Source organism: Dromiciops gliroides, chromosome 2, assembly GCF_019393635.1.
Source record: "Dromiciops gliroides isolate mDroGli1 chromosome 2, mDroGli1.pri, whole genome shotgun sequence".
NCBI classification, from domain to species: domain Eukaryota; kingdom Metazoa; phylum Chordata; class Mammalia; order Microbiotheria; family Microbiotheriidae; genus Dromiciops; species Dromiciops gliroides.
This window is the reverse complement of record NC_057862.1, coordinates 82,426,036-82,448,462: the sequence shown is the minus strand read 5'-3', so window position 1 is coordinate 82,448,462 and position 22,427 is coordinate 82,426,036. Positions and strand designations below refer to the sequence as shown.

The 22,427-nt window shown below is 34.9% G+C and overlaps 1 protein-coding gene across 6 annotated transcripts in view; it reads left to right on the top strand.

Moving 5' to 3' along the window:
• Nucleotides 1-22,427, top strand: part of HECTD2 (HECT domain E3 ubiquitin protein ligase 2) — a 125,234-nt gene that overhangs the window by 63,298 nt on the left and 39,509 nt on the right. For 5 of the 6 annotated variants that reach the window (XM_043990061.1, XM_043990057.1, XM_043990060.1 and 2 more), the window contains exons 4-12: nt 1,512-1,650; nt 8,185-8,287; nt 9,363-9,452; nt 10,856-10,920; nt 13,487-13,532; nt 15,972-16,081; nt 17,039-17,187; nt 17,938-18,061; nt 18,310-18,409. In XM_043990061.1, the coding sequence (XP_043845996.1) occupies nt 1,512-1,650; nt 8,185-8,287; nt 9,363-9,452; nt 10,856-10,920; nt 13,487-13,532; nt 15,972-16,081; nt 17,039-17,187; nt 17,938-18,061; nt 18,310-18,409 (926 nt within the window). The remainder of the gene's footprint in view (nt 1-1,511; nt 1,651-8,184; nt 8,288-9,362; nt 9,453-10,855; nt 10,921-13,486; nt 13,533-15,971; nt 16,082-17,038; nt 17,188-17,937; nt 18,062-18,309; nt 18,410-22,427) is intronic. The other variant, XM_043990063.1, reaches the window with a different exon arrangement.

The window sequence follows — 22,427 nt, the reverse complement described above, 5'->3', positions numbered from 1 at the left end:
TTGTGTGCTAAGAGGAAAGAGGAAAATCCCGCGTCCCTACAACGTTCGGGCGGCAGATGATATGGTGGGAAAATGGGGTATGGTTTGGGGTTGGGGTTCTTGGGAATTCCTCTTTAAAGAATTACACCCTCTTGCACACAAAACTTAGTTAGAACAAGGTGATAGTTTATTTAGGGCCAAGGAAGGGAAGGGTGGGGGGGAGGGAAACCATGAGAGAAATCCTTGGACTTTTCATGGGGAGATTTGGTACCTCTGAGCCATGTGCTTTATGCCAAATCTCCCCATGAAAAGTCCAAGGATTTCTTTCATGGTTTCCCTCCCCCCACCCTTCCCTTCCCTTGCTCCTAAATAAACTATCACCTTGTTCTAACTAAGTTTTGTGTGCAAGAGGGTGTAATTCTTTAAAGAGGAATTCCCAAGAACCCCAACCCCAACCCGTACCTCATTTTTCCACTATATCACTTGGAATTACTAATCACAACTTGGCATCATCCTTTTTTGAGGTCTTTGTTAATGTAGTTGTTGAGGAGGGCTTAACTGTGCTGCTTTCTCCTCTGGTATATTTCTTCCTCCTCCTCCTCCTCCTTCTCTTGTTCTTCTTGTTCTTCTCCTCCCTCCCTCCTTCTGTCCCTCTCTCTCTCTCTCTTCCTCCCTCCCTCTCCCTCTATCCCTCTTCCTCTCCCTCCTTCTCTCTCTATATCTCTCTTGTTTTGAATTTCATTATAGCCTGTCTGCTCTGCTGCTTCCTACAAACATGCCCCTATCTCTACCACCCTTAAAACTTCCTTACTTGATCTTACCTCTTTAAGTTTTTATTACGCTTTTCTGTCCTGATTCTCCTTTTTCCTACCTGACTGCTTTTTCTCAGTCTGCTTTGATAGATCCTCATCTACATCATACCCATTGGGTCTCACAAAGTTCTGTCTTGGGGGATATTCTCTTCTCTGTCTCTATTATTTCAGTTAGTAATCTTATCAGTTCCCATGGGCTCAATTATCATCTCTATGTAGATGATTCCCAGATTTGAGTATCTCACTCTAGGTCTGTCTGCCGAGTTTCAAACCTGTATTACCAACTGCCTTTTGGACATCTCAAAGTCAATTTGTATAAAACAGTACTCGTTTTTCCCTCCAGATTACCATCAAGGGCATTGTATTCTAATTTAACTATCTATATATTTACATTTTGATCCCCCAATTTGATTGCTGGATTGTAAACTGCTAGATATCAGGAATCATAATCTTCATACTGATTGTATAGAATATAGTGTCCTTTGCATATTAGGTGCCTGAGTAGCATTTATTGGTTTACTCAATTATTGCCTTAATTATTAACCAAAAAATTCTATACCAGTTTTCCTTTGTTATAAATAAATCTATGGTTAGCCAGAAAAACAAACTTTATACTCTATACCTGGTTTTGGTTTTTTTTTGCTCATATTTGATCTAGCAATTTCAAAGCTGGGAATAATAGTTTATTATTATATGAATGTTCTGTTTTATGTCTCACAGTGAGAGATCTACCACCAATTTGCCTTGATGTTCGACAAAAACAGCGCCTGTCTCTTGATTCATTGTCAGCTGAAATGAAAGGACCAATCCCTCTAGAACCTGCCCTTCCTATCCGAACCAAAACTATGAAAGACTTTCAGTAAGTTTCAGCTCTCTAGTTGATATTTTACAAAGCGTTGTCTTCATGTCCTCTGAGATTTTTATAGAATATACTGTTCTTTACTTTTGTGAGATGTTAGATTCATGGGTTACCGTGGAGTTCATCAGTTATTAGTGTTTATCAGTTAATTAGTATGTTTTATGTGCCTTGGATCAGCTAAAGAAAAGTATTGCCAAATTCTTAATATTCAGATAGATAATGCAATCTGTACCTTTTTGCTGTCATCTTTTCTACTTATCAATCATTTCACTGTTCATTATTGCTTCTAATATTGGTTCAACCAGGAAAAAGGAAGTGAAATTTAAATCACTTCCTTTTTCCATGTGTTGGCAGCTCTGATAAAAAAGATCTTATGATGGATTTTTATTACTAATAACACCAACGATAGCTGACATTTATATAGTGCTTTATGACTTATGAAGTATTTATTATATGTAATTTTTGTTTGATCCTTACAACAATCTTTTAAATTTGAAACTCATATGAAATTTTATCACTAATAATTTGAACAAATAGGCAAAGAAATTTTAAGAATCAGAATAGCACCTGAAAACATAACAAAATAATATTGTTTGTTGTTGGTTTCCAAAAAGCAATAATACCAGCCAGAGAGCACTTGGAAGTATGATTGTCATATTTTGGTGACTACAGTTAAAATGGTACCTGGCATATAGTAGGCACTTAATAAATGTTTATTCATTGTGTGGAATATGGAATAAAAATTTAAAAAAACCTTAACAAGAATAATGACAAAATTCAACCAAAGGGCAGACCACACAAATAGGCATAATATACTAGATTTGCAACTTCATCCATGTACTACTGTCAGTAGTTTTTGTTTGGTTTTTAGATTTGCAATACAAATACTAAGACACCATGAATCCTCTAGTAGCCAATAATTTGGAGATACAAGTTTCTGAAAAGCTGTTTAATGTGGCAGATTTAAAATTCTACTTTCAAAAACTATCTTTTTGATAAAAGAAGAAAGCTTCAGAAATGGCATAGAAGGATTTCACAAAGACAATGTTATATAAAGGAAAGAGCACTTAATTTATAGTTAGAGGACCTAGGTTTGAATCCCTGCTCTGCCTCTTAACCAGCTTATGACCTTGGACAAGTCATTTAAACACCCTGATCCTCAGTGCCTCATTTGAAAAGTGAATATGATAAAATTTATACAATCTATTTCTTACTATTGTTGTGAAAATGTGTAGGGGGGCAGCTAGGTGGCACAGTGGATAAAGCACTGGCCCTGGATTCAGGAGGACCTGAGTTCAAATCTAGCCTCAGACACTTGACACTTACTAGCTGTATGACCCTGGGTAAGTCACTGAACCCTCATTACCCAGCAAAAGAAAAAAGAAAATTTGTATGAACGTCTTTAAACTTCATATAGGGTGTCTAAAAGTCCTAGTGGAGGTTTAAGCTTGAACACCTTAAATAGCTTTAGGGAAACTCTGTACAAAGGTAAGCTAGTCAGTGAGTCAATAAATATTTATTAAGCACCTACTGCGTGACAAGCACAGTGCTAAGTACCAAGGACACAAATACAAAAAAAGACAGTTTTTGTCCTCAAGAGGTATACAATGTAAGGGAAATGATAACACATAAAAGGAAAAGGAGTGGGGGAGGGGAGGTACCACAGAGGCAAGATAAAGTCCAAAGGCATGTAGTGGGGTAGGCAATGAAGAGATGGCTGACCTGGGTACCCTCCTTAAATGGAATGTTTGGAAGGAGCTCTCCATTCCACCTTCCATTCAGAAGGGTCCCAACTACAGAAGGCACTGATGAAGTGCAAGTATCAATACTAAAGCTTTCCTATGCAGTGATGAGGTTCTTGGAGGCATGATAAAGTCCAAAGCCAGGTTTTACTATGGCTATCAAGGCCCATAAGGCAAACAGAGAATCTGATTTTTAAGGCCCCTAACAGCTGTCAGAGTCTATGATTGTCCTTTTATTTTACCCCTAAAAAATACTTTTTAATGGCTTCATTTTCTTTCAAAACTACATCTGGCTTATATTTCCAACCAACTTTAATTTTCAAGTATCTGTTATTTTTCTGAGACTTAAAACTTTTTAATTTTTGCCTCTATAGAAAGTTCAGGGAAATTTTAAAAAATCTTTTCTTCTCAATTTTATTTAGCTTAGCAGTTTATACCAAAAGTATCTCTGCTATGCAGTTTCATAAGTCAATCTAAGATATAACTAATACTTAAAACCAGAGAGAAAAATGTGTCAGAGAAAGAAAAATATACATTGGTATTCCTAATGAAAATTGATGCAAAAATATTGAATAAAATATGAACAAAGAGTCTACAACCATATTTTTAAAATATTGTACAGTATGATCAGGTAGGATTGATTCCAGGAATAAAAGGTTGTAGGAAAGTGATGGTATAATGGATCATATTAATAACAAAACAATAAAAATATCATGATTACATTACATTACATTACAAAGGCCAAAAGGCCTTTGACAAAACATAATATTCTTTTGTTTAAAAAAATCTAGGAAGCCTAGAAATAAATGAACCTTTCCTCATATGATAAGCCACATTTACCTAAGACTAAGAATAAGCATGATTTTCAATGGAGAAATAAATACTAGAGACCTTTCCAGCATGTTCAGAGGTAAAGCAAATATGTTGGTTGTCATCACTAGTATTTGATACAGTTCTGAAAAGACTGGATAAAGCAGTATAAGAAGAAAAATAAATTCAGGAAAGAAGCATACTTGAAGAAACAAAATTATTACTTTTTGAGGATGATATATGATGGTTTACTTAAAGAATCCTAAAGACAAAATTTTAATATTTGTAGAAATAATTTCAATAAAATTATCAGGATAAATGTAAATATATAAAATTAATCAGTTATTCTCTACAGCTCTAAATCTTACTATCCCTCCAGCAATGAAAACTGAAACCTCAGGGGCGGCTAGGTGGCGCACTGGATAAAGCACCAGCCCCGGATTCAGGAGTACCTGAGTTCAAATCCGGCCTCAGACACTTGACATTTACTAGCTGTGTGACCCTGGGCAAGTCACTTAACCCCCATTGCCCTGCAAAAAAAAAAGAAAACTGAAACCTCAATACCACCATCTCATCTAATGTGATTCTCATTTGAATCTTTCCATAAATATCAATAGGTTGAGATCAAGGCAATATAGTCATGGATATTTAGATTGTGCTTTAAGACATACAAAGTATTTGATACATATGATCTCATTTGACCCTCACAACTCCATGAGTAATGTTAAAAATAATCTAGCGGAACGAAAATTCTTTAATTTCAACAAGATGCCCTTCCCAGAAGAAGCAGAAAACATCTAATCTCATCACCATGCTGCTAACTCAGCCTTGGAACTAAGATACCTTCCAACTTCCTCTCCTCTCTGATTATGGGTCTGAAGGATAGAGTACTAAGCTCTTCTCAAAGCCTTCCTTTATAGAAGTCAGAAATTGGACTTTTGGCTCACTTCACTCTCCATCTGCAAATCTGCTTATTTTTATCCTCAATGCTTAATATAGTACCTGGCACATAGTAGGTACTTAATATTTATTGAATTGAAATAGAAAAGGAAATTCCATTAAGAATTGCTACAGGGGCAGCTAGGAGGTACAGTGGATAGAGCACTGGCCCTGGATTCAGGAGGACCTGAGTTCAAATCCGACCTCAGACATTTAACACTTACTAGCTGTGTGACCCTGGGCAAGTCACTTAACCCCAATTGCCTCACCAAAAAAAAAAAAAAAAAAAAAAAGAATTGCTACAGAATGTGTATATCTGAGAGCTCATTCACTGAGACATATACATGTTATATAAATGCAACTACAAAACACTTTTTACAGAACTGAAGGAAGACTTAAATAATTTAAAAGTAATTAATTTTTCATGGTTGGGCTGTGGTAGCATAAGATGAAATTTATTTTACAGATGCAGAGCCATAACAAACTGCTAACACATTACTTTGTAGAACTAGAAAAATTATAGCAAAATTTATCTAGTGGAACAAAAGGTTAAGAATCTCTAGGGAAATATTTTTTAATGGAATGGAAGAATACCTACCAGTATCAGATTTCAAAGTTATACTACAAAGCCATAATCATCAATATAGTTTGGTAGTTGTTAAGAAATAAAGAAGTCCGTGGAACAGATTAGTGTTACAATATATAAAAAGCAAACAACCACAGTAGCAACATATTTTATTATTTGGGATTGGGGAATGAGAAATCTGAATGCTTGGGCATTCTTAGGTCGTGCCTAAATCATAAACTATTCTATATTTTTCACACCATTTTATTTCTGTGTTTTAAATAATAATGAGTCACCATAATAATCAACAGTGAACACTTTTCTGTGATAAGGTTATCCTAAAAGTTTCAGGGATTTCCTGTAAAATGATATAATATAGTTTCTTATGAATCAATATATTGTCACAATGATTTAAATATATATTTAAGTGTTTTAATTTAAACAAGTAATGATTATTATTTAAAGTATGTGATTTCAATTATTTTAATCACATGATTGGATTAATCATATGATCAGTGATTTAAATGATTATGCTTGTTTAATTATTTATAATATATCGATAATATTTTATATTATCCAGCTCTTATAAGATTGCACCTGCCAAGCGAATTGTTTATTTATATTGGTCAGTTAGGATACATTGTTCCCTAGATATTTTTGGATAACCTCTGAAAAATTCTTACTCTTTGGCTACCTTTTTGAAGGTTTCATATAGAACCCCATACTCATATGTTAGGACAAAATCAAGTTATAATATAGATAAGTAGTTTGCAGCTTTTTTGCCCTTCATTATACTTTTTATTAGGCTAGAGTGGTTTCAAGGACACTGTAGCTAGGGTTATAATAACTGGGCTTTGCCTTAGAGTACCAGATAAGTAATAATACCAACTCATTTATTTATAGCAGTCTGTCTGTAATGCCCTAGGAATAATATTGATAGCTAACATTTATATAGCACTTTATGGTCTTCAAAGCCCTTTATATGTATTGTCTTATTTGATTCTCACAGTTACCCTGTTATGTAGGTGCTATCATTATTCAGTTTTACAGATGAAGAAACTTAGGTCAAGTGACTTGCCCAGGGTCCAATGCTCCCTCCACCATACCGCCCAGCTGCCCAAGTATCACTCACAGAGTTGTAAGGGTCAAATGAGATCATATATGTCAAGTGCTTTGTACGTCTTAAAGCAAAATCTAAACATCTGCTACTATTATTGCCTTGATCTCAACCTATTGATATTTATGGAAGGACTCAAATGTGAATTACATTAGATGAGATGGTGGTGTTGAGGTTTCAGTTTTCTTTGGTGGAGGGATAGTAAGATGTAGAGCTGGACAACCCATTAGAGATCACCTGGTGCAAACCCCTCCTCTTGCAACTGAGGAAACAGACTCAGAGAAGCTCTGATTTGCCATGGGCTACTTAGGCTGTGGTGGCAGACACAGAAATCAAATGTCATCTTCCAGTTCCAACTCAAGTACTTTTCCCACCATGCCAATGACACAGATGAAACCACAGAATCCTCAAAATATCAGGCCCTCATACCAACAGACTTGAAGACCACCAATTTAAATGATTAGGATCATAATACTGTAGAATCAAAGCTAGAAGGACATTTTGGATTAACTCCCTCCTTTCAGAAATGAAGAACCCAAGGTGCACAGGTTGAGTAAGAGAGGCAAAATTTCAGCCCTGGTCCTTTGACTCCCATGCCAGTGCTCTTTCCACCAGTGCACACATTGCGTATTTATTTTTGTTTTTTTAATCCAAGATATGAACCTCTTTCATTCATACTTCATATATATTTACTTATAGTCTAGGATGATATTTCCATGCAGGTTAGTGAAAAAATGCATTTATTAGAATTTCATGTGAGATTCATTAAATCAGTATTACTGTCAGGAGACCTAATTATAATGCCACTTTCACTACTAACTAGCTTTCTTTATGCTTATATTTCTACACCTGTCCTAGCTGCCTCACTAGATGGCAATGAGGAAACTTTAAAAAAAAAAAAAGAAAACAGTCATTAGAAAAAAGCTATATAAATGTATTGTTTTTCATGAAAAGGAACCATTTGTGATGAAGGTAAATGTTTTACAAGTGGCAGATAATAGCTATACTAGGAACTTATTCAAGTAAAAGAACTCTGTTTAGACATTAATATGCATTATGCCCTATAACTAGGCACTTGGCTATATTAAGCAGAGCAAGATCAGACTGAGCCAAAATTGGAAATGGAGTAATGTTGTAATCTAACTTAGAAATCATATCCTGAAACTATATGTAAGATCAAATAACAAGAACATACCAATTCTGGGGGAAAAAACTTAAGTATTCATTTATATTTCAAAATTACATGTTTCAGTCAGTTTCACTTATAAAGAGGGAAAATATTGTTTGGGAATGAAAGCATACTGTAATTATGTGTGTATTAAATTTATTTCTATTAAAGTGATCTTTGCTTTTCATTTTAGGGAAGATGTAGAAAAAGTCAAGTCATCAGGAGAATGGAAAGAAGTCCATGACTTTTATCTAACAACATTTGATTCTTTCCTGGAACTCAGTGCTACATTTAAGGTTAATTGATAGTTTTCTAATCCATTTTGTATTTTCTTAATTTAAAATTCTTCACGAAAATATGATTGCTTTGCCTTTTGCCTTATTTTCCACACTTCAGAATTAAACAGCTTTTAAAATAAATAGTCTTGAAACTAATGATTATTTAAATTCTATACAAAAGGGGCAGCCAGGTGTCACAGTGGATAGAGCACTGACCCTGGATTCAGGAGGACCTGAGTTCAAAAGTGGGGTCAGACACTTGACACTTATTAGCTGTGTGACCCTGGACAAGTCACCGCCCCCCCCCCCAAATTTACTTTTTAAATCCTATACAAAAACTATTCTGATCTTTTGTTGAAAAAAAAACATTATTGTATGGTTCTTTTTTCAGGATTCAAAAATGAATATTATATATGTACATATATAATACAGGCAACCCACCTAGGGGAAGGAAATCCTGATTTTAAATCTCCGCTGCCTTGTGGCTATACCCATATATGGGAAAGGCTTCAGGAGTTAACTCCAAGGAAAAATCAGGAGTCGAAGTCCCTTAGGCAGTTGGGTTTTGGACATCACATCCCTCTGGCAACCCCTGCGGCGGCACTGGTGCCAAACTGTATTGGCTCTGCCTCTCCTTTGGATCCACCAATGTCTCGGAGAGGGAAAACCTGCTGCATGGGCAACAGCTTGTTTTCCATATTGATCTGCCCAGGCCAGAGCCCTGGAGAGGACACTCCAGCTACTCCTTATGGGGTAGATACAACACGGGATGCAGCAGTTACTGGTTATAAGTCACTCAGGAGCTGTGGCTCCTGTATTGGACTGCACAGCCACACTGTGGCCTGTGGATCTTCAAGGAGCTGATCCATGGTCATCCGCGACTGGTGGAGGCCTACTACTACTACTACGTATATATACATATATATGCATACATAAATGGCTTCATTTTCAATATAAGCAATTTTTATTAAAAGTTTCTTTTAAATCATCAGAACAAAAAAGTTACTTAAAGAGTCAGTATGGTTTCAATTTTATTCCTAAGGACTGCTTTCATAAACTTATATGACATTCAACTGTTTAATTGAATTTGCAGAAAGATGCCAATACTCCATTCAACACCATTGAAGATTCTGGAGTTAATGCCAAATTTGTGAATGCTGTGTATGATGCCTTACTAAATACTGTAAGTGTTATAAAAGAAATTACTTAAGATACACATATGTAAATATTCTGAAGTATTTAGTGAATTCATAAGCTGGAAAATTTATTTTAACTTTTTAAAAATTAAAAATAACGATTTGGAAATTACCTATATAAAATGATATTTAAAGCTGCAGGATTCATTGAGATTGTCAAGAAGAGAATAAATCAGTCCAGTTGTAGATCTCAAAGAATAGAAAAGCACAACTGTACTACTTAAACTTAACTACAGGCTTTATTACTAATGAACAAAGCAGTGGCAGATGCAGAAAGGATATAAAAAGACATGTGCCAAAAAGTTCTGCCAGTTGCCCATTTTCTCCACAAAGAAGGGGGCTGCAGGGTTTTTTAAATACTCCAACAGATGCTTTTTAAATACACAAGCTAGGTTAGGATGCCCACGGTGGTTGACTGAATTCTCTGGAGGTGGAAAAGGATACACTCATCAGTATATCACTCAAGTCATTCTCACTATTTCTACCTACTGGTCCCCTTCTCCCAGTTGAGAGGGTTACAGTTTGGCCCGTTGGCATCAAAATGAGTCTGGAATGTAAGATTAAAGAGTTTGAATTTTTATTCCAGAAATATTTGAGAGCCACTAAAGATTTTTTATCTGGGGAAGTAGATTTTTTTTTGAATGACTCCCAGATAGGAGTATTTTCTTGTCATGTGACTTTTATGAAAGCATAGAGCAAAAATACTATCTGTGTATATATATATATATATATATGTATATATATATATATGTATATATATATGTGTATATATATATGTATATATATGTATATATATATGTATATATATATGTGGGGGGTGTATGTATATATGAAATTTATATATTATATATTATTTATATATATATAATTAACCAAAGTTTTATATATCAACTGTGTTAAATATTGTTATTTAAAACAATTTATTTAGGGGTAACATTTAAGATTGTTTGAAAAATATATTATACAATATATTTTATATAAAATGTTTAATATCATAAATTTATGTAAATATATTATTTATTAAACTGCATGACATTTTAGTATTTTTAATTGCTTTACAAAAATTCTCATCTTGCCATTTTGTTTTTAATTGCATCATTTTGTGGCAATTAAGAAAAAATATTTATATAACTTGGCCAATGCTGACATGATGGTAGTACAATAAATTAGATGCAACTTTAATTTTTGTGTTAAGTATGGTCTCTTTTTATTTGTATTTTTTTCATATTATACCATCAAGAAAGAAAAAACCAAAAAATGGTCATGCAATAAACACTACTATAGATCAAATATAGATTTTCCCCTATTAAATCAACACATACCTAACATGTAAAAGTAAAATTTTTTAAACTAGTTAACTGCTAACATTTTGGTTTTCTACACTTTATAGCCTCAAGATATTCAGAAGTCAGTACTGAAGGGTATCATTAACAGTCTATTAAGAGAATGGAAAGGGTAAGTATATTATTTATTTTGTAATTGAATTTGAACTCCCTAAAAGTAAGGTAATTATAAGTAGCTTATACTTTTAAAATATAAAATTAAAATATTTGCAGTTAAGGTCAAATGCAATATTATTTAATAGTTTTTTTCTTAGAAATTCACCTTAATTTCTCATTCCACAATTTCTGATATCATACATGTAAAACTGCTGTTACTCTTTAATGACATTGTGAACCATCCAAATTGTTTATAATCCTGTTTTGAAAATGAATGCATCATTTAAAATTCCATTCTAAGGTTATAGGACTGGTAGAGAAGCTCTTAGGATCATAGATTTAAAGTTAAGGGAACTTTGGAGTACTTTCTTCCAACTCCTTCATTTCTCATCTAAGGAAACCAAAGCCTAGGTAGGTCATTTGACTTTCCAATAATCATAAAGCACCAGGTAGCAAAACTGGGTTTTGAACCCTATTCTCTGACTACAAATCCATCCTGTCTTAAAGCCAAGTTAACTTGTTATTCCTTATTTGCAACAAAGAATTTGCAAGTGAAAAGAAGTACTTTGAACTTAGTAAGATACAAGATTATGACTCTCTTGAGAAGCCTTGGCAAATGTCTGTTGTTTTGATTGTCTGTGTAAATTATCTTGTTATCACATATCACAAGAGAAATAGTGCCCCTAATAAATATTAGCATGTAACCATGGACAAGTCACAACCTCTCTCAATCATAGAGCTGTCATTATAAATTACTATCCTAAGAGGAATTGAGTGATGCCTCATCAAAGAGAACCAAGGGAGGTAGATGGATTTGATACCTTAAAACAGAAAATGTTTAATTTTTCATGTGGATTAGAACCTTCCAGTCCTTTTATAAAATCAACTGAGACTTGCTGGTGCTTCACACAAGAAACAGAAGCTTTCTGGGCAAGAGTCCTGAATCAGGTAGACACCAGGGTCACTAGAAGGAGCTATTATAATGTGAAGAGAGACCCTAGAGAAGGTATGGCCCTGGGCAAGTCTCTCTGGGTCCTTGTTTTCTTATCTTTTAAAAGTGGAGGATTCACTCCCTCTGGCTTTTGCCAGGATTCATTTTTATCCACCATCGAAGCCACATGACTATTAGTGAGGTGATGAGATGCTAAATTAGAAAAAGTGGAGAAACAAGGTTTTGCTGAAAAGTGGAACCAGCCTTGAAAAACAGCTACTTACTGTTCTTCAAGCAAATCAAACACATGTTGAAGAAGTGAATCAGAAATAAGTGTAGACCTTCCATGAGCCCAAAGCCATGTAGACTTTCAGGAAAATAAATGAGGGTACATATACAAGGTAAATGAAGGATAATCTGAAGCCCAGGGGTAAATTAAGAAAATACCGTCTAGTTTAGAGACTAAGTAGAGTCTAATGAGAGGAGCCAGGAGGCTGCAGGTCAGTCAGCAAGTCAACTAGAATTTATTAGTCCCCTCCTGTGCTGAATCTGGGGATATAAGGAAAGACTGCAGGGTGGATGCACCCTGGTATAATGCTGGTATAATGCTGCTAGGAATGCTCTGTCCATGTAGAGCAACACCCAGAGCATAAGCAAGGAAGCTGTACTAGGTAAAATGTTGGGAAGGAGATCCAGGGCTCAGGGCCTCAGCCTGATAAGTCCTGTAGCTAATCAAATAGTTCAATTAAACTAGAATAAAAAACTTGTGCACCTCTAAGGAGAGAAAGGCATGTCTTGTCCTTCAACTTTATTATGTTAACTTTACTTTGGTCCCAAATTTTTCTCACAAGATTTGTAGTAATAATACTAATAGTAGTGGTGGTAGCAGCAGCAGTAGCAATAGTAGTATAGTTGTAATAGTAGTAGCAGTAGCAGTAGCAGCAGCTGACATTCATATACTACCTATAAATGTCAGGCCCTGTGCTAAAGTACCTTACAAGTATTATCTCATTTGATCCTTACAACAACCTTGGCAGGTAGGTGGTATTATCCCCATTTTACAGTTGAGGAAACTGAGGCAAAGTTTAAGTGATTTGTCCAAGCATTCCGTCAGAGGCCAAATTTGAACTCCAGCACTCTATCCACTGTGCCACCTAGTGGCCATAAGTACTAGTTATGGTCTAAGGCTTTAAATATCTTGTTGGCACCAATTTTCTACTTATTACTTTGAGCCACAATGTCTTGAGAGACCCTGGTCCAGTTCTTTCTTGTTTCTCAGAGCAGCCAGTTTCTCTGCTCAAGAGTGCCATTTCTTTCAGAAGTAGCTTGTAGCAATGCTATTTTCTTTATAGTTTATGAAGAAGTATATGAATCACAGAGTGTTTAACCTGGAAAGGATAATAAAGGTTATCCAGTCCCACTTCTTTATTTGGCAGGTGAGCAAATGGAAGCCTAGAAAGATCCCTCATCTACTTATTTAGGGGACAAAATTAGTACTACATGACATCTTTGTTACTGTAGCTCCTAGGTCTAACTAACCCTTCCCTCCCCAGCCTCAACACTCCTAAACTATCTTAGCACAACTCAATCCTTGTGGCAAACCTTTACGGACAATTTGTTAGGAATTGATCAGACCTCTCTTTCCTTTCAGGCCACGATCAAAAGATGATCTTAGAGCATATTTTATACTTTTACAGGTAAGACAATAAAAACAAAGCTAAGTGACTCAGGTCACATAACCCTGTGTGTATGTTTATACATATATACATGTAGATATATATGTGTATATGTATATATATATAAACATAGTGAATAATGTGGTATAATAAATATAAATTGTTAATTTGGGTGAGATGTCTTGATATTTTAGAGAATCACAATCCTTGGTAACCAAAGAACTAAGGCTATTAACAAATTTGTAAAAGGAATCTTAGCCAAAGTGGGTTTTAATTACTTCGATTGTCACTTATACTTTAGTTTCACACTTGCCCAGAACACATAAGGTAAAAGAAGCTTCTTTTTTCCTTCTTTCCATACAGCTGTTATTTGGCCTGAGAGTTAAATAATGCCTTCTTGTAATTTCTGGATCTCAAACTTTCCTATTTCTTCATAGAAATGTTTGAAGAAGCTATTTCATGAGAAACTATTTACTCTTATCCATAGAACAAATGTACAGAACCTTTGGGTGGGGATATGAGGGACACAGAACCCTTGGGGTGGGGGTGGGGGAGCAATTGAAATCCACCTACAAAAGCATTTAAAATTTGTTTTTGTTTTGTGTTTTATCTTTAAAGAAAAAAATCAAATTTTCATCTTATCTACTTTTAAAATTATGATCAGGAACCATGAAACTGTATGAAAGAAATGTTCATTTCTACATCATGAGTGATTAAAAAAGGGGAGGAGGTAGAAGAAGGGAGTAAAATGTGGAAAAGGATAAATGAACAAAGAGAGGAGCAAGAGATACAGGAGAGGAGAAAGAACAGAGCAGATACTGAGACAGAAGGAGCAACAGACAGACACAAACAAGGAAACGGTTTCTACTCTTGTCATATCCAGCTGTTCATGTAATCTATGAGTATCAGACTAAGTTATTTATTGGGATTATTGTCTTTTGAAAATTTATAATCTAACCATCTCTACTCCCTCTAATTCCTGTTTTTCAACATTTGAAATAAGCTTTTTTGTCCCATGGAATTCTCAGAGGTTTTATGGGCTTTTTTTGTACATTCTGAAGTAATGTCTTTGGTCTTAGAAATTTACTTCAGAACCTTAGTTTGGCAATTTATTTTTTAATTTATTTGCTTAAACTGGAAATATGGGCATTTGGAAGTTGATATTTAGAAGTCAGCATTTAGAAAATATAAATTCAGCAACAAAACAAGCATTTATTAATCACCTACTATGTGCCAGGCACTGTACTAAGCCCTGAGGAAACAAGGCACAGCAAAACCAGGTCCTTTTCTCAAGGAGCTTATAGTCTCATGGGAGAGAGATGTAAACAATTGCATAGAAACCAGATATAGTCAGGATAATTGGAAATATAACTGGGAAAATAGGACATATATAATATTAGTTTGCATTCAGAATCAACACTTAATTTCATTTTCTAAGTATTTTTGTCATATCAGATCCAATTTTCAGTTGGATCATACTTAAACAAATCTGGAACCTCATCAGTATGAACACATCACAAAATGCCTTCTCATTCTGTGTAAGCATTAGCTTATTGAGAGTAAGAAATGTCTTTCTTTTTCTCCCTAGTGCTCAGCATGATGCTTGGCACATAGCAGTCACTTCTACATCATTCCATGACTTGTCCAAAGGGGGTCTTCCTAAGGTCCTCGAGGTTCCTTTAATTTTCTCTGGGGAACAGGATAGCACTTGGGCTGTCCATCTATTATCCCTTGCTCTGGTTTACTTCCTTTTCCAGTTAGACATTTCCTAGATGGTATCTTTTACACCACTTCTTACCTGGGAGTGATTGTTAGTAATATACTATAAACTACTTAGACCCATCCCCTGTATATCTTGCCATTGTGCTTTGATTCACTTGGAATTTGGAGGCTTTCAAGATTGTGATGTTTTCATAGTGATATAGCATTATTCCCAGCAAGTTAAGTCATAACAGGATTGATAAATGATAAGTACCAACAAACAATGAGGGGAACCTCTTTAGAAATAAGAGGGAGAAAGAGAGGTTGAGGAAGAGAAAGAAAGGTAAGGCTACTCAAGATTTAATGTTATTATGCTCTACAATTGTTATTATACCCTGCTATTCATTTAAGCTATAAGTACCTAAGTTATTGTGATTATTGTCTTTTAAAATCCTGACTCACTCCCCTTCAATTTAGAATAGTCTGTTCTCCCTTGGGAAACATATAATGTTTCCCATTTCTCCTAACTCTCTTCAAAGATTGTTTTTTAAAATAAATGTAATTACTTCCCCACAAAATTCTAGAGGTTTTCTGTACATTTTGAAGGAATAATTTAGGCATTAAAGGATATTCACCTGGTATTTTATGCTTGAATTTGTTTTCCTAAATTACACTTTATCATTAATTTTATTTTATTTAGAATATGTCATACATTTCTTGTTGCAAAGTTTTAACAAAATGTTTATAATGTCTTTTCAGAATCCTCAGTTTAATAACACATCTACTTATGTCATCTATGCCCACTTGCTAAGACAGATAGCTACCTTAGTGGAAGCGGACCATCATTTCCTTGTTCACTGGTTTAAAAAGTAATTTTTCCATGATATTTAATGTTATTAGTCTTACTGTTTGATTGAAACCATCTGAAAGGTTTAATAATAAGATACATTTAAATATTTTCAAATATTTATTAATAACATAAATCATAATATTATAACAGCATCAAGTACAAAGATATAAATGCATGCTTTAGTAGAAATAACCAATTTTATATCATTTTTAAATGTCTTTAATGTATTTTTGTTTTTTGAGATAGATTTCTATTGCCAATTTTTCAAACATCTCAGAAATAATGATTTGACATAATACTTTTATTTTCATCTAAAACTTTACTATTTTTTAGCCTTGCTTATTATTACTTAGAGCTTATGGGGAAGGAGTAGAATATAATATAAAAAGTAGAGGCAAAAGGCCTGGGTTCATGGCCTAGTACAGTTATTTTATTAGCTAGAAGGCCTTGAACAAGTCACTCCACCTCTCTTAGCCTCACTTTCCTTATCTGTAAAATTAGAAAATTGGACTAGATGGTTTCTAGGTGTCCTGAAGCTGTGACATTCTATTGTTCCTCCTATCTGAAAGTTAATGAAATGCAGATCGGAGATTATAAGCCATTGGTATAAGACATGATATTCCTTTTTTAATGTCCTAAATCTATTTTCAAATTAACTTTTATTTTTTATTTTTAAAAAAGCTGAGAGGCAAATATATCTCAAGATTAGAAAATGATTATAGTAAAAAAAAAAGCAAATAAATAAACATACCCAACAATCAACTTTGTAATAATTATATTTTAGAGCTTATTTCTTATTTACTTAAAACCATTATTCAAAGAAGAAATTTGCAACTTCTCTAATTCCTCATAATTTAAAATATTGATATCATTTTAAAAAGATATTAGAAATTTTTGCATGTTTTGCCCAAAAAGCATGTCACCAAAATGTAGACAATGTTAAATTTGATTAGAATTATTTCAAAATCTTTCCTAGGTTATCACAAAAGAGGTTCAAACAATTGGTAGACAGATTGCTACAATTTATTTCCTTACGCCTGTTTCCTGCAAAGCCTGAAGAATTTCCACCTATGACAAAATGTTCCTGGTGGATTCCATCAGCAGCCAAAGTCTTGGCTTTACTTAGTAGGTTTTTCTTCTGCTGATTTTTTATTTTGCATTTATTTATTTAAGCAGATTTAACTATGCTATCTTTCCCCTGAAGATTTCAATGTCCTACACAGACAAACTTAAATTCTCTCCTACAAAGAAAATTGTGAAGTTGTTTTCATTTCAGTGGTAGTTTTCTTAATAGATTTACTTGAATAATAAGGCACATTCTTAAATATTTTACTGGGTTATATCCTCCTATGTATCAGTGAAGTTTCAATGACATTATGTAAAGTCAGTATTCACAGATGACTTACTAAAATGATTCCTAAGAAAGGAGTTTCTATGAATTAATTTTTTAAGTATTTTATTATTTTCCAGTTAGATATAAGGATAGTTTTCAACATTTGTTTTAACAGGATTTTAGTTCCAAATTTTTAGTTTCTATTAATTTAAAACAGATCATAGGAGACAATGACTGAGGTTGGAAATGGTGGTCTGTGCCCTTTACTGCTATGATCACAGTGTGGGGGGGAGGGGTACGTGTGCACACACATGCTCATGTGTATTTGTAAAAAAAAAAAATCATTGGCCAAAGTTTACACTCAATTTAAAAGCATTCTTTGTAAATGGAGTTAGAATTCCTTGAAAAGAGGATCTCTAACAGAAACCTTTCTCATTTTGGACTTTAAAATACTTTATAGCAATAAGACAAACATATAAGTTGCTTGCAAATCAGTTTCATATGTAAGATGATGAGGATCATGCCAGAAGTTTTCTTTTCAGATTCTGCAAACGATCTGGCCCACCTTCCTCTTATTCCTTATACTGATTTCTATAATTCTACATTGGATCATATTGATCTCATGGAAGAATATCATACTTGGCAGTGCTTTGGAAACCCTCGAAGGTAAGACAGGTAACTAACCAAATGCAGCCCTTTCTCATCTGATCATGCATAACAGTGAAAAAAATTAATTAAAAAAGTAGTTTTGTCATTTACTTTCAGCAGAAAGGCCCCATACCAACCTACTAAACAGGTTATAAAAGGGTGTCCATTTAACACAGTGACTTTGTTAGGTAGATTCCCTGGAATAGTTCACACAAAAAAAATAAGAAATGTTTTTCCTTAATCTGTTTTCTGTTTCTGTTTTTAAGCAGGTTTTCCTTCTGTCAGTATCCATTTGTTATTTCTATAGCTGCAAAAAAAATCATTATTCAGAGGGACTCAGAGCAACAGATGATAAGCATTGCCAGGGTAAGCCAGATCATAGAAAAAGTTGTATGTTGTCTATAATCAATACACTGAACATGCTTTTTGAATTTTCCTAGCATAATTGGTGAAACTTCAAAATAAACCTTTAAATTAGTGGATGCCCAGACCTTATCAGGAAGCTCACATGGAACACAAACATCTCCTAGAACTCAGCTTCACAGAATCTAAGCCCCTCAAAGGTATAAGGAGTAGTCAGAGTTTATCAAACCCAATCTGCCCCTGTGTAGGAATCCCTTTTACAACACAACCACCCTCAGAGACAAGGAATCCAGTGCCTCCCAAGGCTGCCAAGTCCTCTTTTGGACAGCTCTAAGTGCTGAAGTTTTTTCTGACAAAATCCACCCCTCTGCAGCTTTCACCTTTTCTTCCTCATTCAGCCCTTTAGTGTCAATCTGGATAAGTCTAATCTCAGAGCTACATGACAGTTTTTCAAATTCTTGAAGCCAACTAGCTGTCATGGCTCCATTACTCATAATTGGAAGGGACCATACTAGTCCATCCTACACATGAACAAAAATTCTCTCTACAATATACCCAACTCTTCTCCAGGCTGACCATCCCTAGTTCCTTAAGCTATCCAATCATAATAGGGGCTTTTTGCCATTTTGGTTCTTCTCCTCTTGACCTGCTTCATTTTGTAAATTCCCTTCCTAAAATATGATACATAGAACTGAACATTGTATTCCATATGTGGCCTAATCGAGACACAGTATAACGGGAACATCAACTACCTTTATTATGGGTACCATTCCTCCATTACTACAGCCCAAGACTGAATTTGCTTTTTTGGCAGCCATTACGACTAAGTCTCATCACATTTGGAAAAGTAGTAGAAAGATGAAATGCTGAAGTATCTGACCTATGATTTGTAGATTAAGACTTAGTTTAGCATAATTCTATAACTATATCTTTCCAACCTTAAGTAACCAATGAAATTTTGACTAAACATATAGCAACCATTTTGTGTCTTCATGGGTATATTCTGAAACAATTTAGCCAAGAAAGTAAATACATCTTCCAAAGTATTAGAATATGTGCCAAAGAATGTGAGGAGGGGAGAAGGATTCTAATATAAATCACATATTCTAAGGAAACTAGAATAAATATTTATTAACCCTTACTAGATGAAAGATGTTGTACTAGAGAAACAAAAGTGAGAGACATAGAGAGAGAGAGAAAGAGACAGAGAGAGATGCCAACCTTCAAAGGAGCTATGGGGAGAGTGCATTAAATTTAGAATAGAACTAATAGAACAATTAGAAGTGGGGCTCACTAATCCATACATAAAGATTCCTTGGGTCGTGTATTGATTTAGTTTTAAAACAGTATTATCTATATTTTTTAGTATTTTAAAAAATATTTTCCAGTTGCATTTTAATCTGATTTGGCTACGCTCATAACTTTGCATTAAAGCATCACAAAATAAACTACAACTTTGTGTTAAGATAAGAAAGGCACACTAGAAGTACTGAACTTCCCCCTTATATCCAAAGATTTCAGATGCCTACCATTTCTTGTTTAAGCTATAGATGACTTGATGAGGGCTTTTATTTTTTTCTTTTATGCTATTTTTATATGCACAAAGATAGTCCCGGACCCGTTATTGGAACTAATTTCCCAGATTCTTATACCAAATCACCATGAAGAGAATTCACTGAGACTAGCTTGCCAACATCTCTTATTCTGCCAACTTCACTTCAAGTAGGGTGAGGTGAGATGAGGGATAAGAAAAGGAATTCTGTTGTAAGAACTCCCATTTTTCTCAGTGTATCTCAGCTAGATGTTATAAAAGACATACTAAGCTGTACATTATTGCTAGTTGCAGCTACTCCCTTCCCCACGGTGCCTACTTGCTAAGTCAAGTGAATTTGGTAATTGGTGGAATTTCAGGCTGTATGAGAGAGATGTTTTGGAATGGGTCTGAGGAGAGGGTTTTTTCCTTAAATAACTCTCCAGTCCAATCTGCCTATGTGTAAAGTGAGCGCCAGGATGGGGGAGTTATGAATCTCCCAATTCCTTTTTTCTGACAGGTGACAGAACTGGGACACAAAAGTGTCCCTTTCAGGGGCAGCTAGATGGCGCAGTGGATGGACCACCAGCCCTGGAGTCAGGAGTACCTGAGTTCAAATCTGGCTTCAGACACTTAACACTTACTAGCAGTGTGACCCTGGGCAAGTCACTTAACCCCAATTGCCTCACCAAAAAAAAAAAAAGTGTCCCTTTCTCCTTCCAGGACAATCTCATAAAACCTTTTCTTTAAAAGAGGAGTCATTCATTGCTTTATCTCCCTTTTCCCCACTAACTTCCTCTATGGGCCCCAAGACCTCATTTGGTCCAATATGATATTCACCAGCAGAGAAGAGAGAAGTATCATTGTTCCACCTTAAGTAAACTGAATTCTAAGCAGCACCTCATTGTCTTCTGTATACCAGTTCCTAAACATATATGTCAGCTTGTAACTTCTTGAAGATAGCTCTAACTAGAAAATCTTGGAATCCCTTAACTGTTGGGTCTTCTAGAATCATAAACTCTCAGAGTTGCAAGATACCCCAGCATCCATCTAGTCTAATTTATACTTGAACAAAAATACCTTCTACCATACCCTCTAGCAGGTGATTTCTTTAAGTGTAAGACTACATTTATCCCCATTCAATTTCATATGATTAGTCATCCAGCTGTTTTTTGAAGACCTCTGGTAATGGAGAGCTTGATTATCTCTTTAGTTGACCCATTCTTCTTTGAGACAGTTTCTAATTGTTTTAAAGTATTTCTTTTAACGGAACCAAAATATGCCTCTATATTCCTTCCATCATTATTCTTATTTTTACTTCTGAGATAATAATAAAGGTAACATTTATATTGTGGACATCTAGCTGGCAAAGCAGATAGGTCTTCCTAATTCCAGGGATGGCGCCCTAAGTTCAAATTTAGCCTTAGACATTTACTAGCTTGTGACCCTTGGCAAATCACTTAACCCTGTTTGTCTCAATTTCCTCATCTATAAAATGAACTGAAGAAGGAAATGGCAAACCACTCCAGTATCTTTGTCAAGAAAGACCCAAATGGAGTCAGTCACAAAGAGTTGGACACAACTGAACAACAACATTTATATAGCACTTTAAGATTCATAAATTACTTTACATATATTATCTCATTTGATCCTCACAACGTAGTTGCTATTGTTATTCCTATTTTATAGATGAGGAAATTTAGGCTGAAAGAGATTAAGTGACTCGCCCAGAGTCATACACAGTGAGGATGTTTGGCAGGATTTGAATTCTGGTCTTCCTGACTCACATCTAGCACTCTGTCCATTACACCATCTAACTGCCACAATCTGTTTTCCACATGAAAGCCTTTCAAAGACTATCGCCCCCAAAATCTTCTCTTCACCAGGAGCTATAGATAGATAGATAGATAGATAGATAGATAGATAGATAGATAGATAGATAGATAGATAGATAGATAGATAGATATATGTGTGTATATATATGTGTGTGTGTGTGTGTGTGTGTGTGTGTGTGTGTATCCTGAATTCAATCAGTCCTTGTATGAAATGATTTCTAGTCTCCCTCCCTGTCTTAGTCACTCTCCTCTGCATATGCCCACCAGCTTGTCCATATTTGCTAAAATATAACACTTAAACCTGAACATATCCCATATGTGATCTGAGCAGGTACAGCTGGACTAGAATGGGGTTGGACTAGAAAATCTTTAAAGCTCCTTCCAAATATAAAATCTCTGATTCTATGAGACAACAATTCCATGATTCCCTTATTTCTAGATACTGTGCTTCTTAATATAGCCTTATCACCTTACTTTTCTTAGCTGCCAGGTCACACTATGGACTTAACATGCTTGCCATCCCTTAAAATCACCAGGAGGTCTTTCTTACTTAAAATGTTTTCTAGCCATAACTTCCCTATCATGGACTTTTGTGGTTATTCTCTTTAGCCAAGTGTAAGACTTTGCATTTATCTCCATTAACTTTCATATTAGA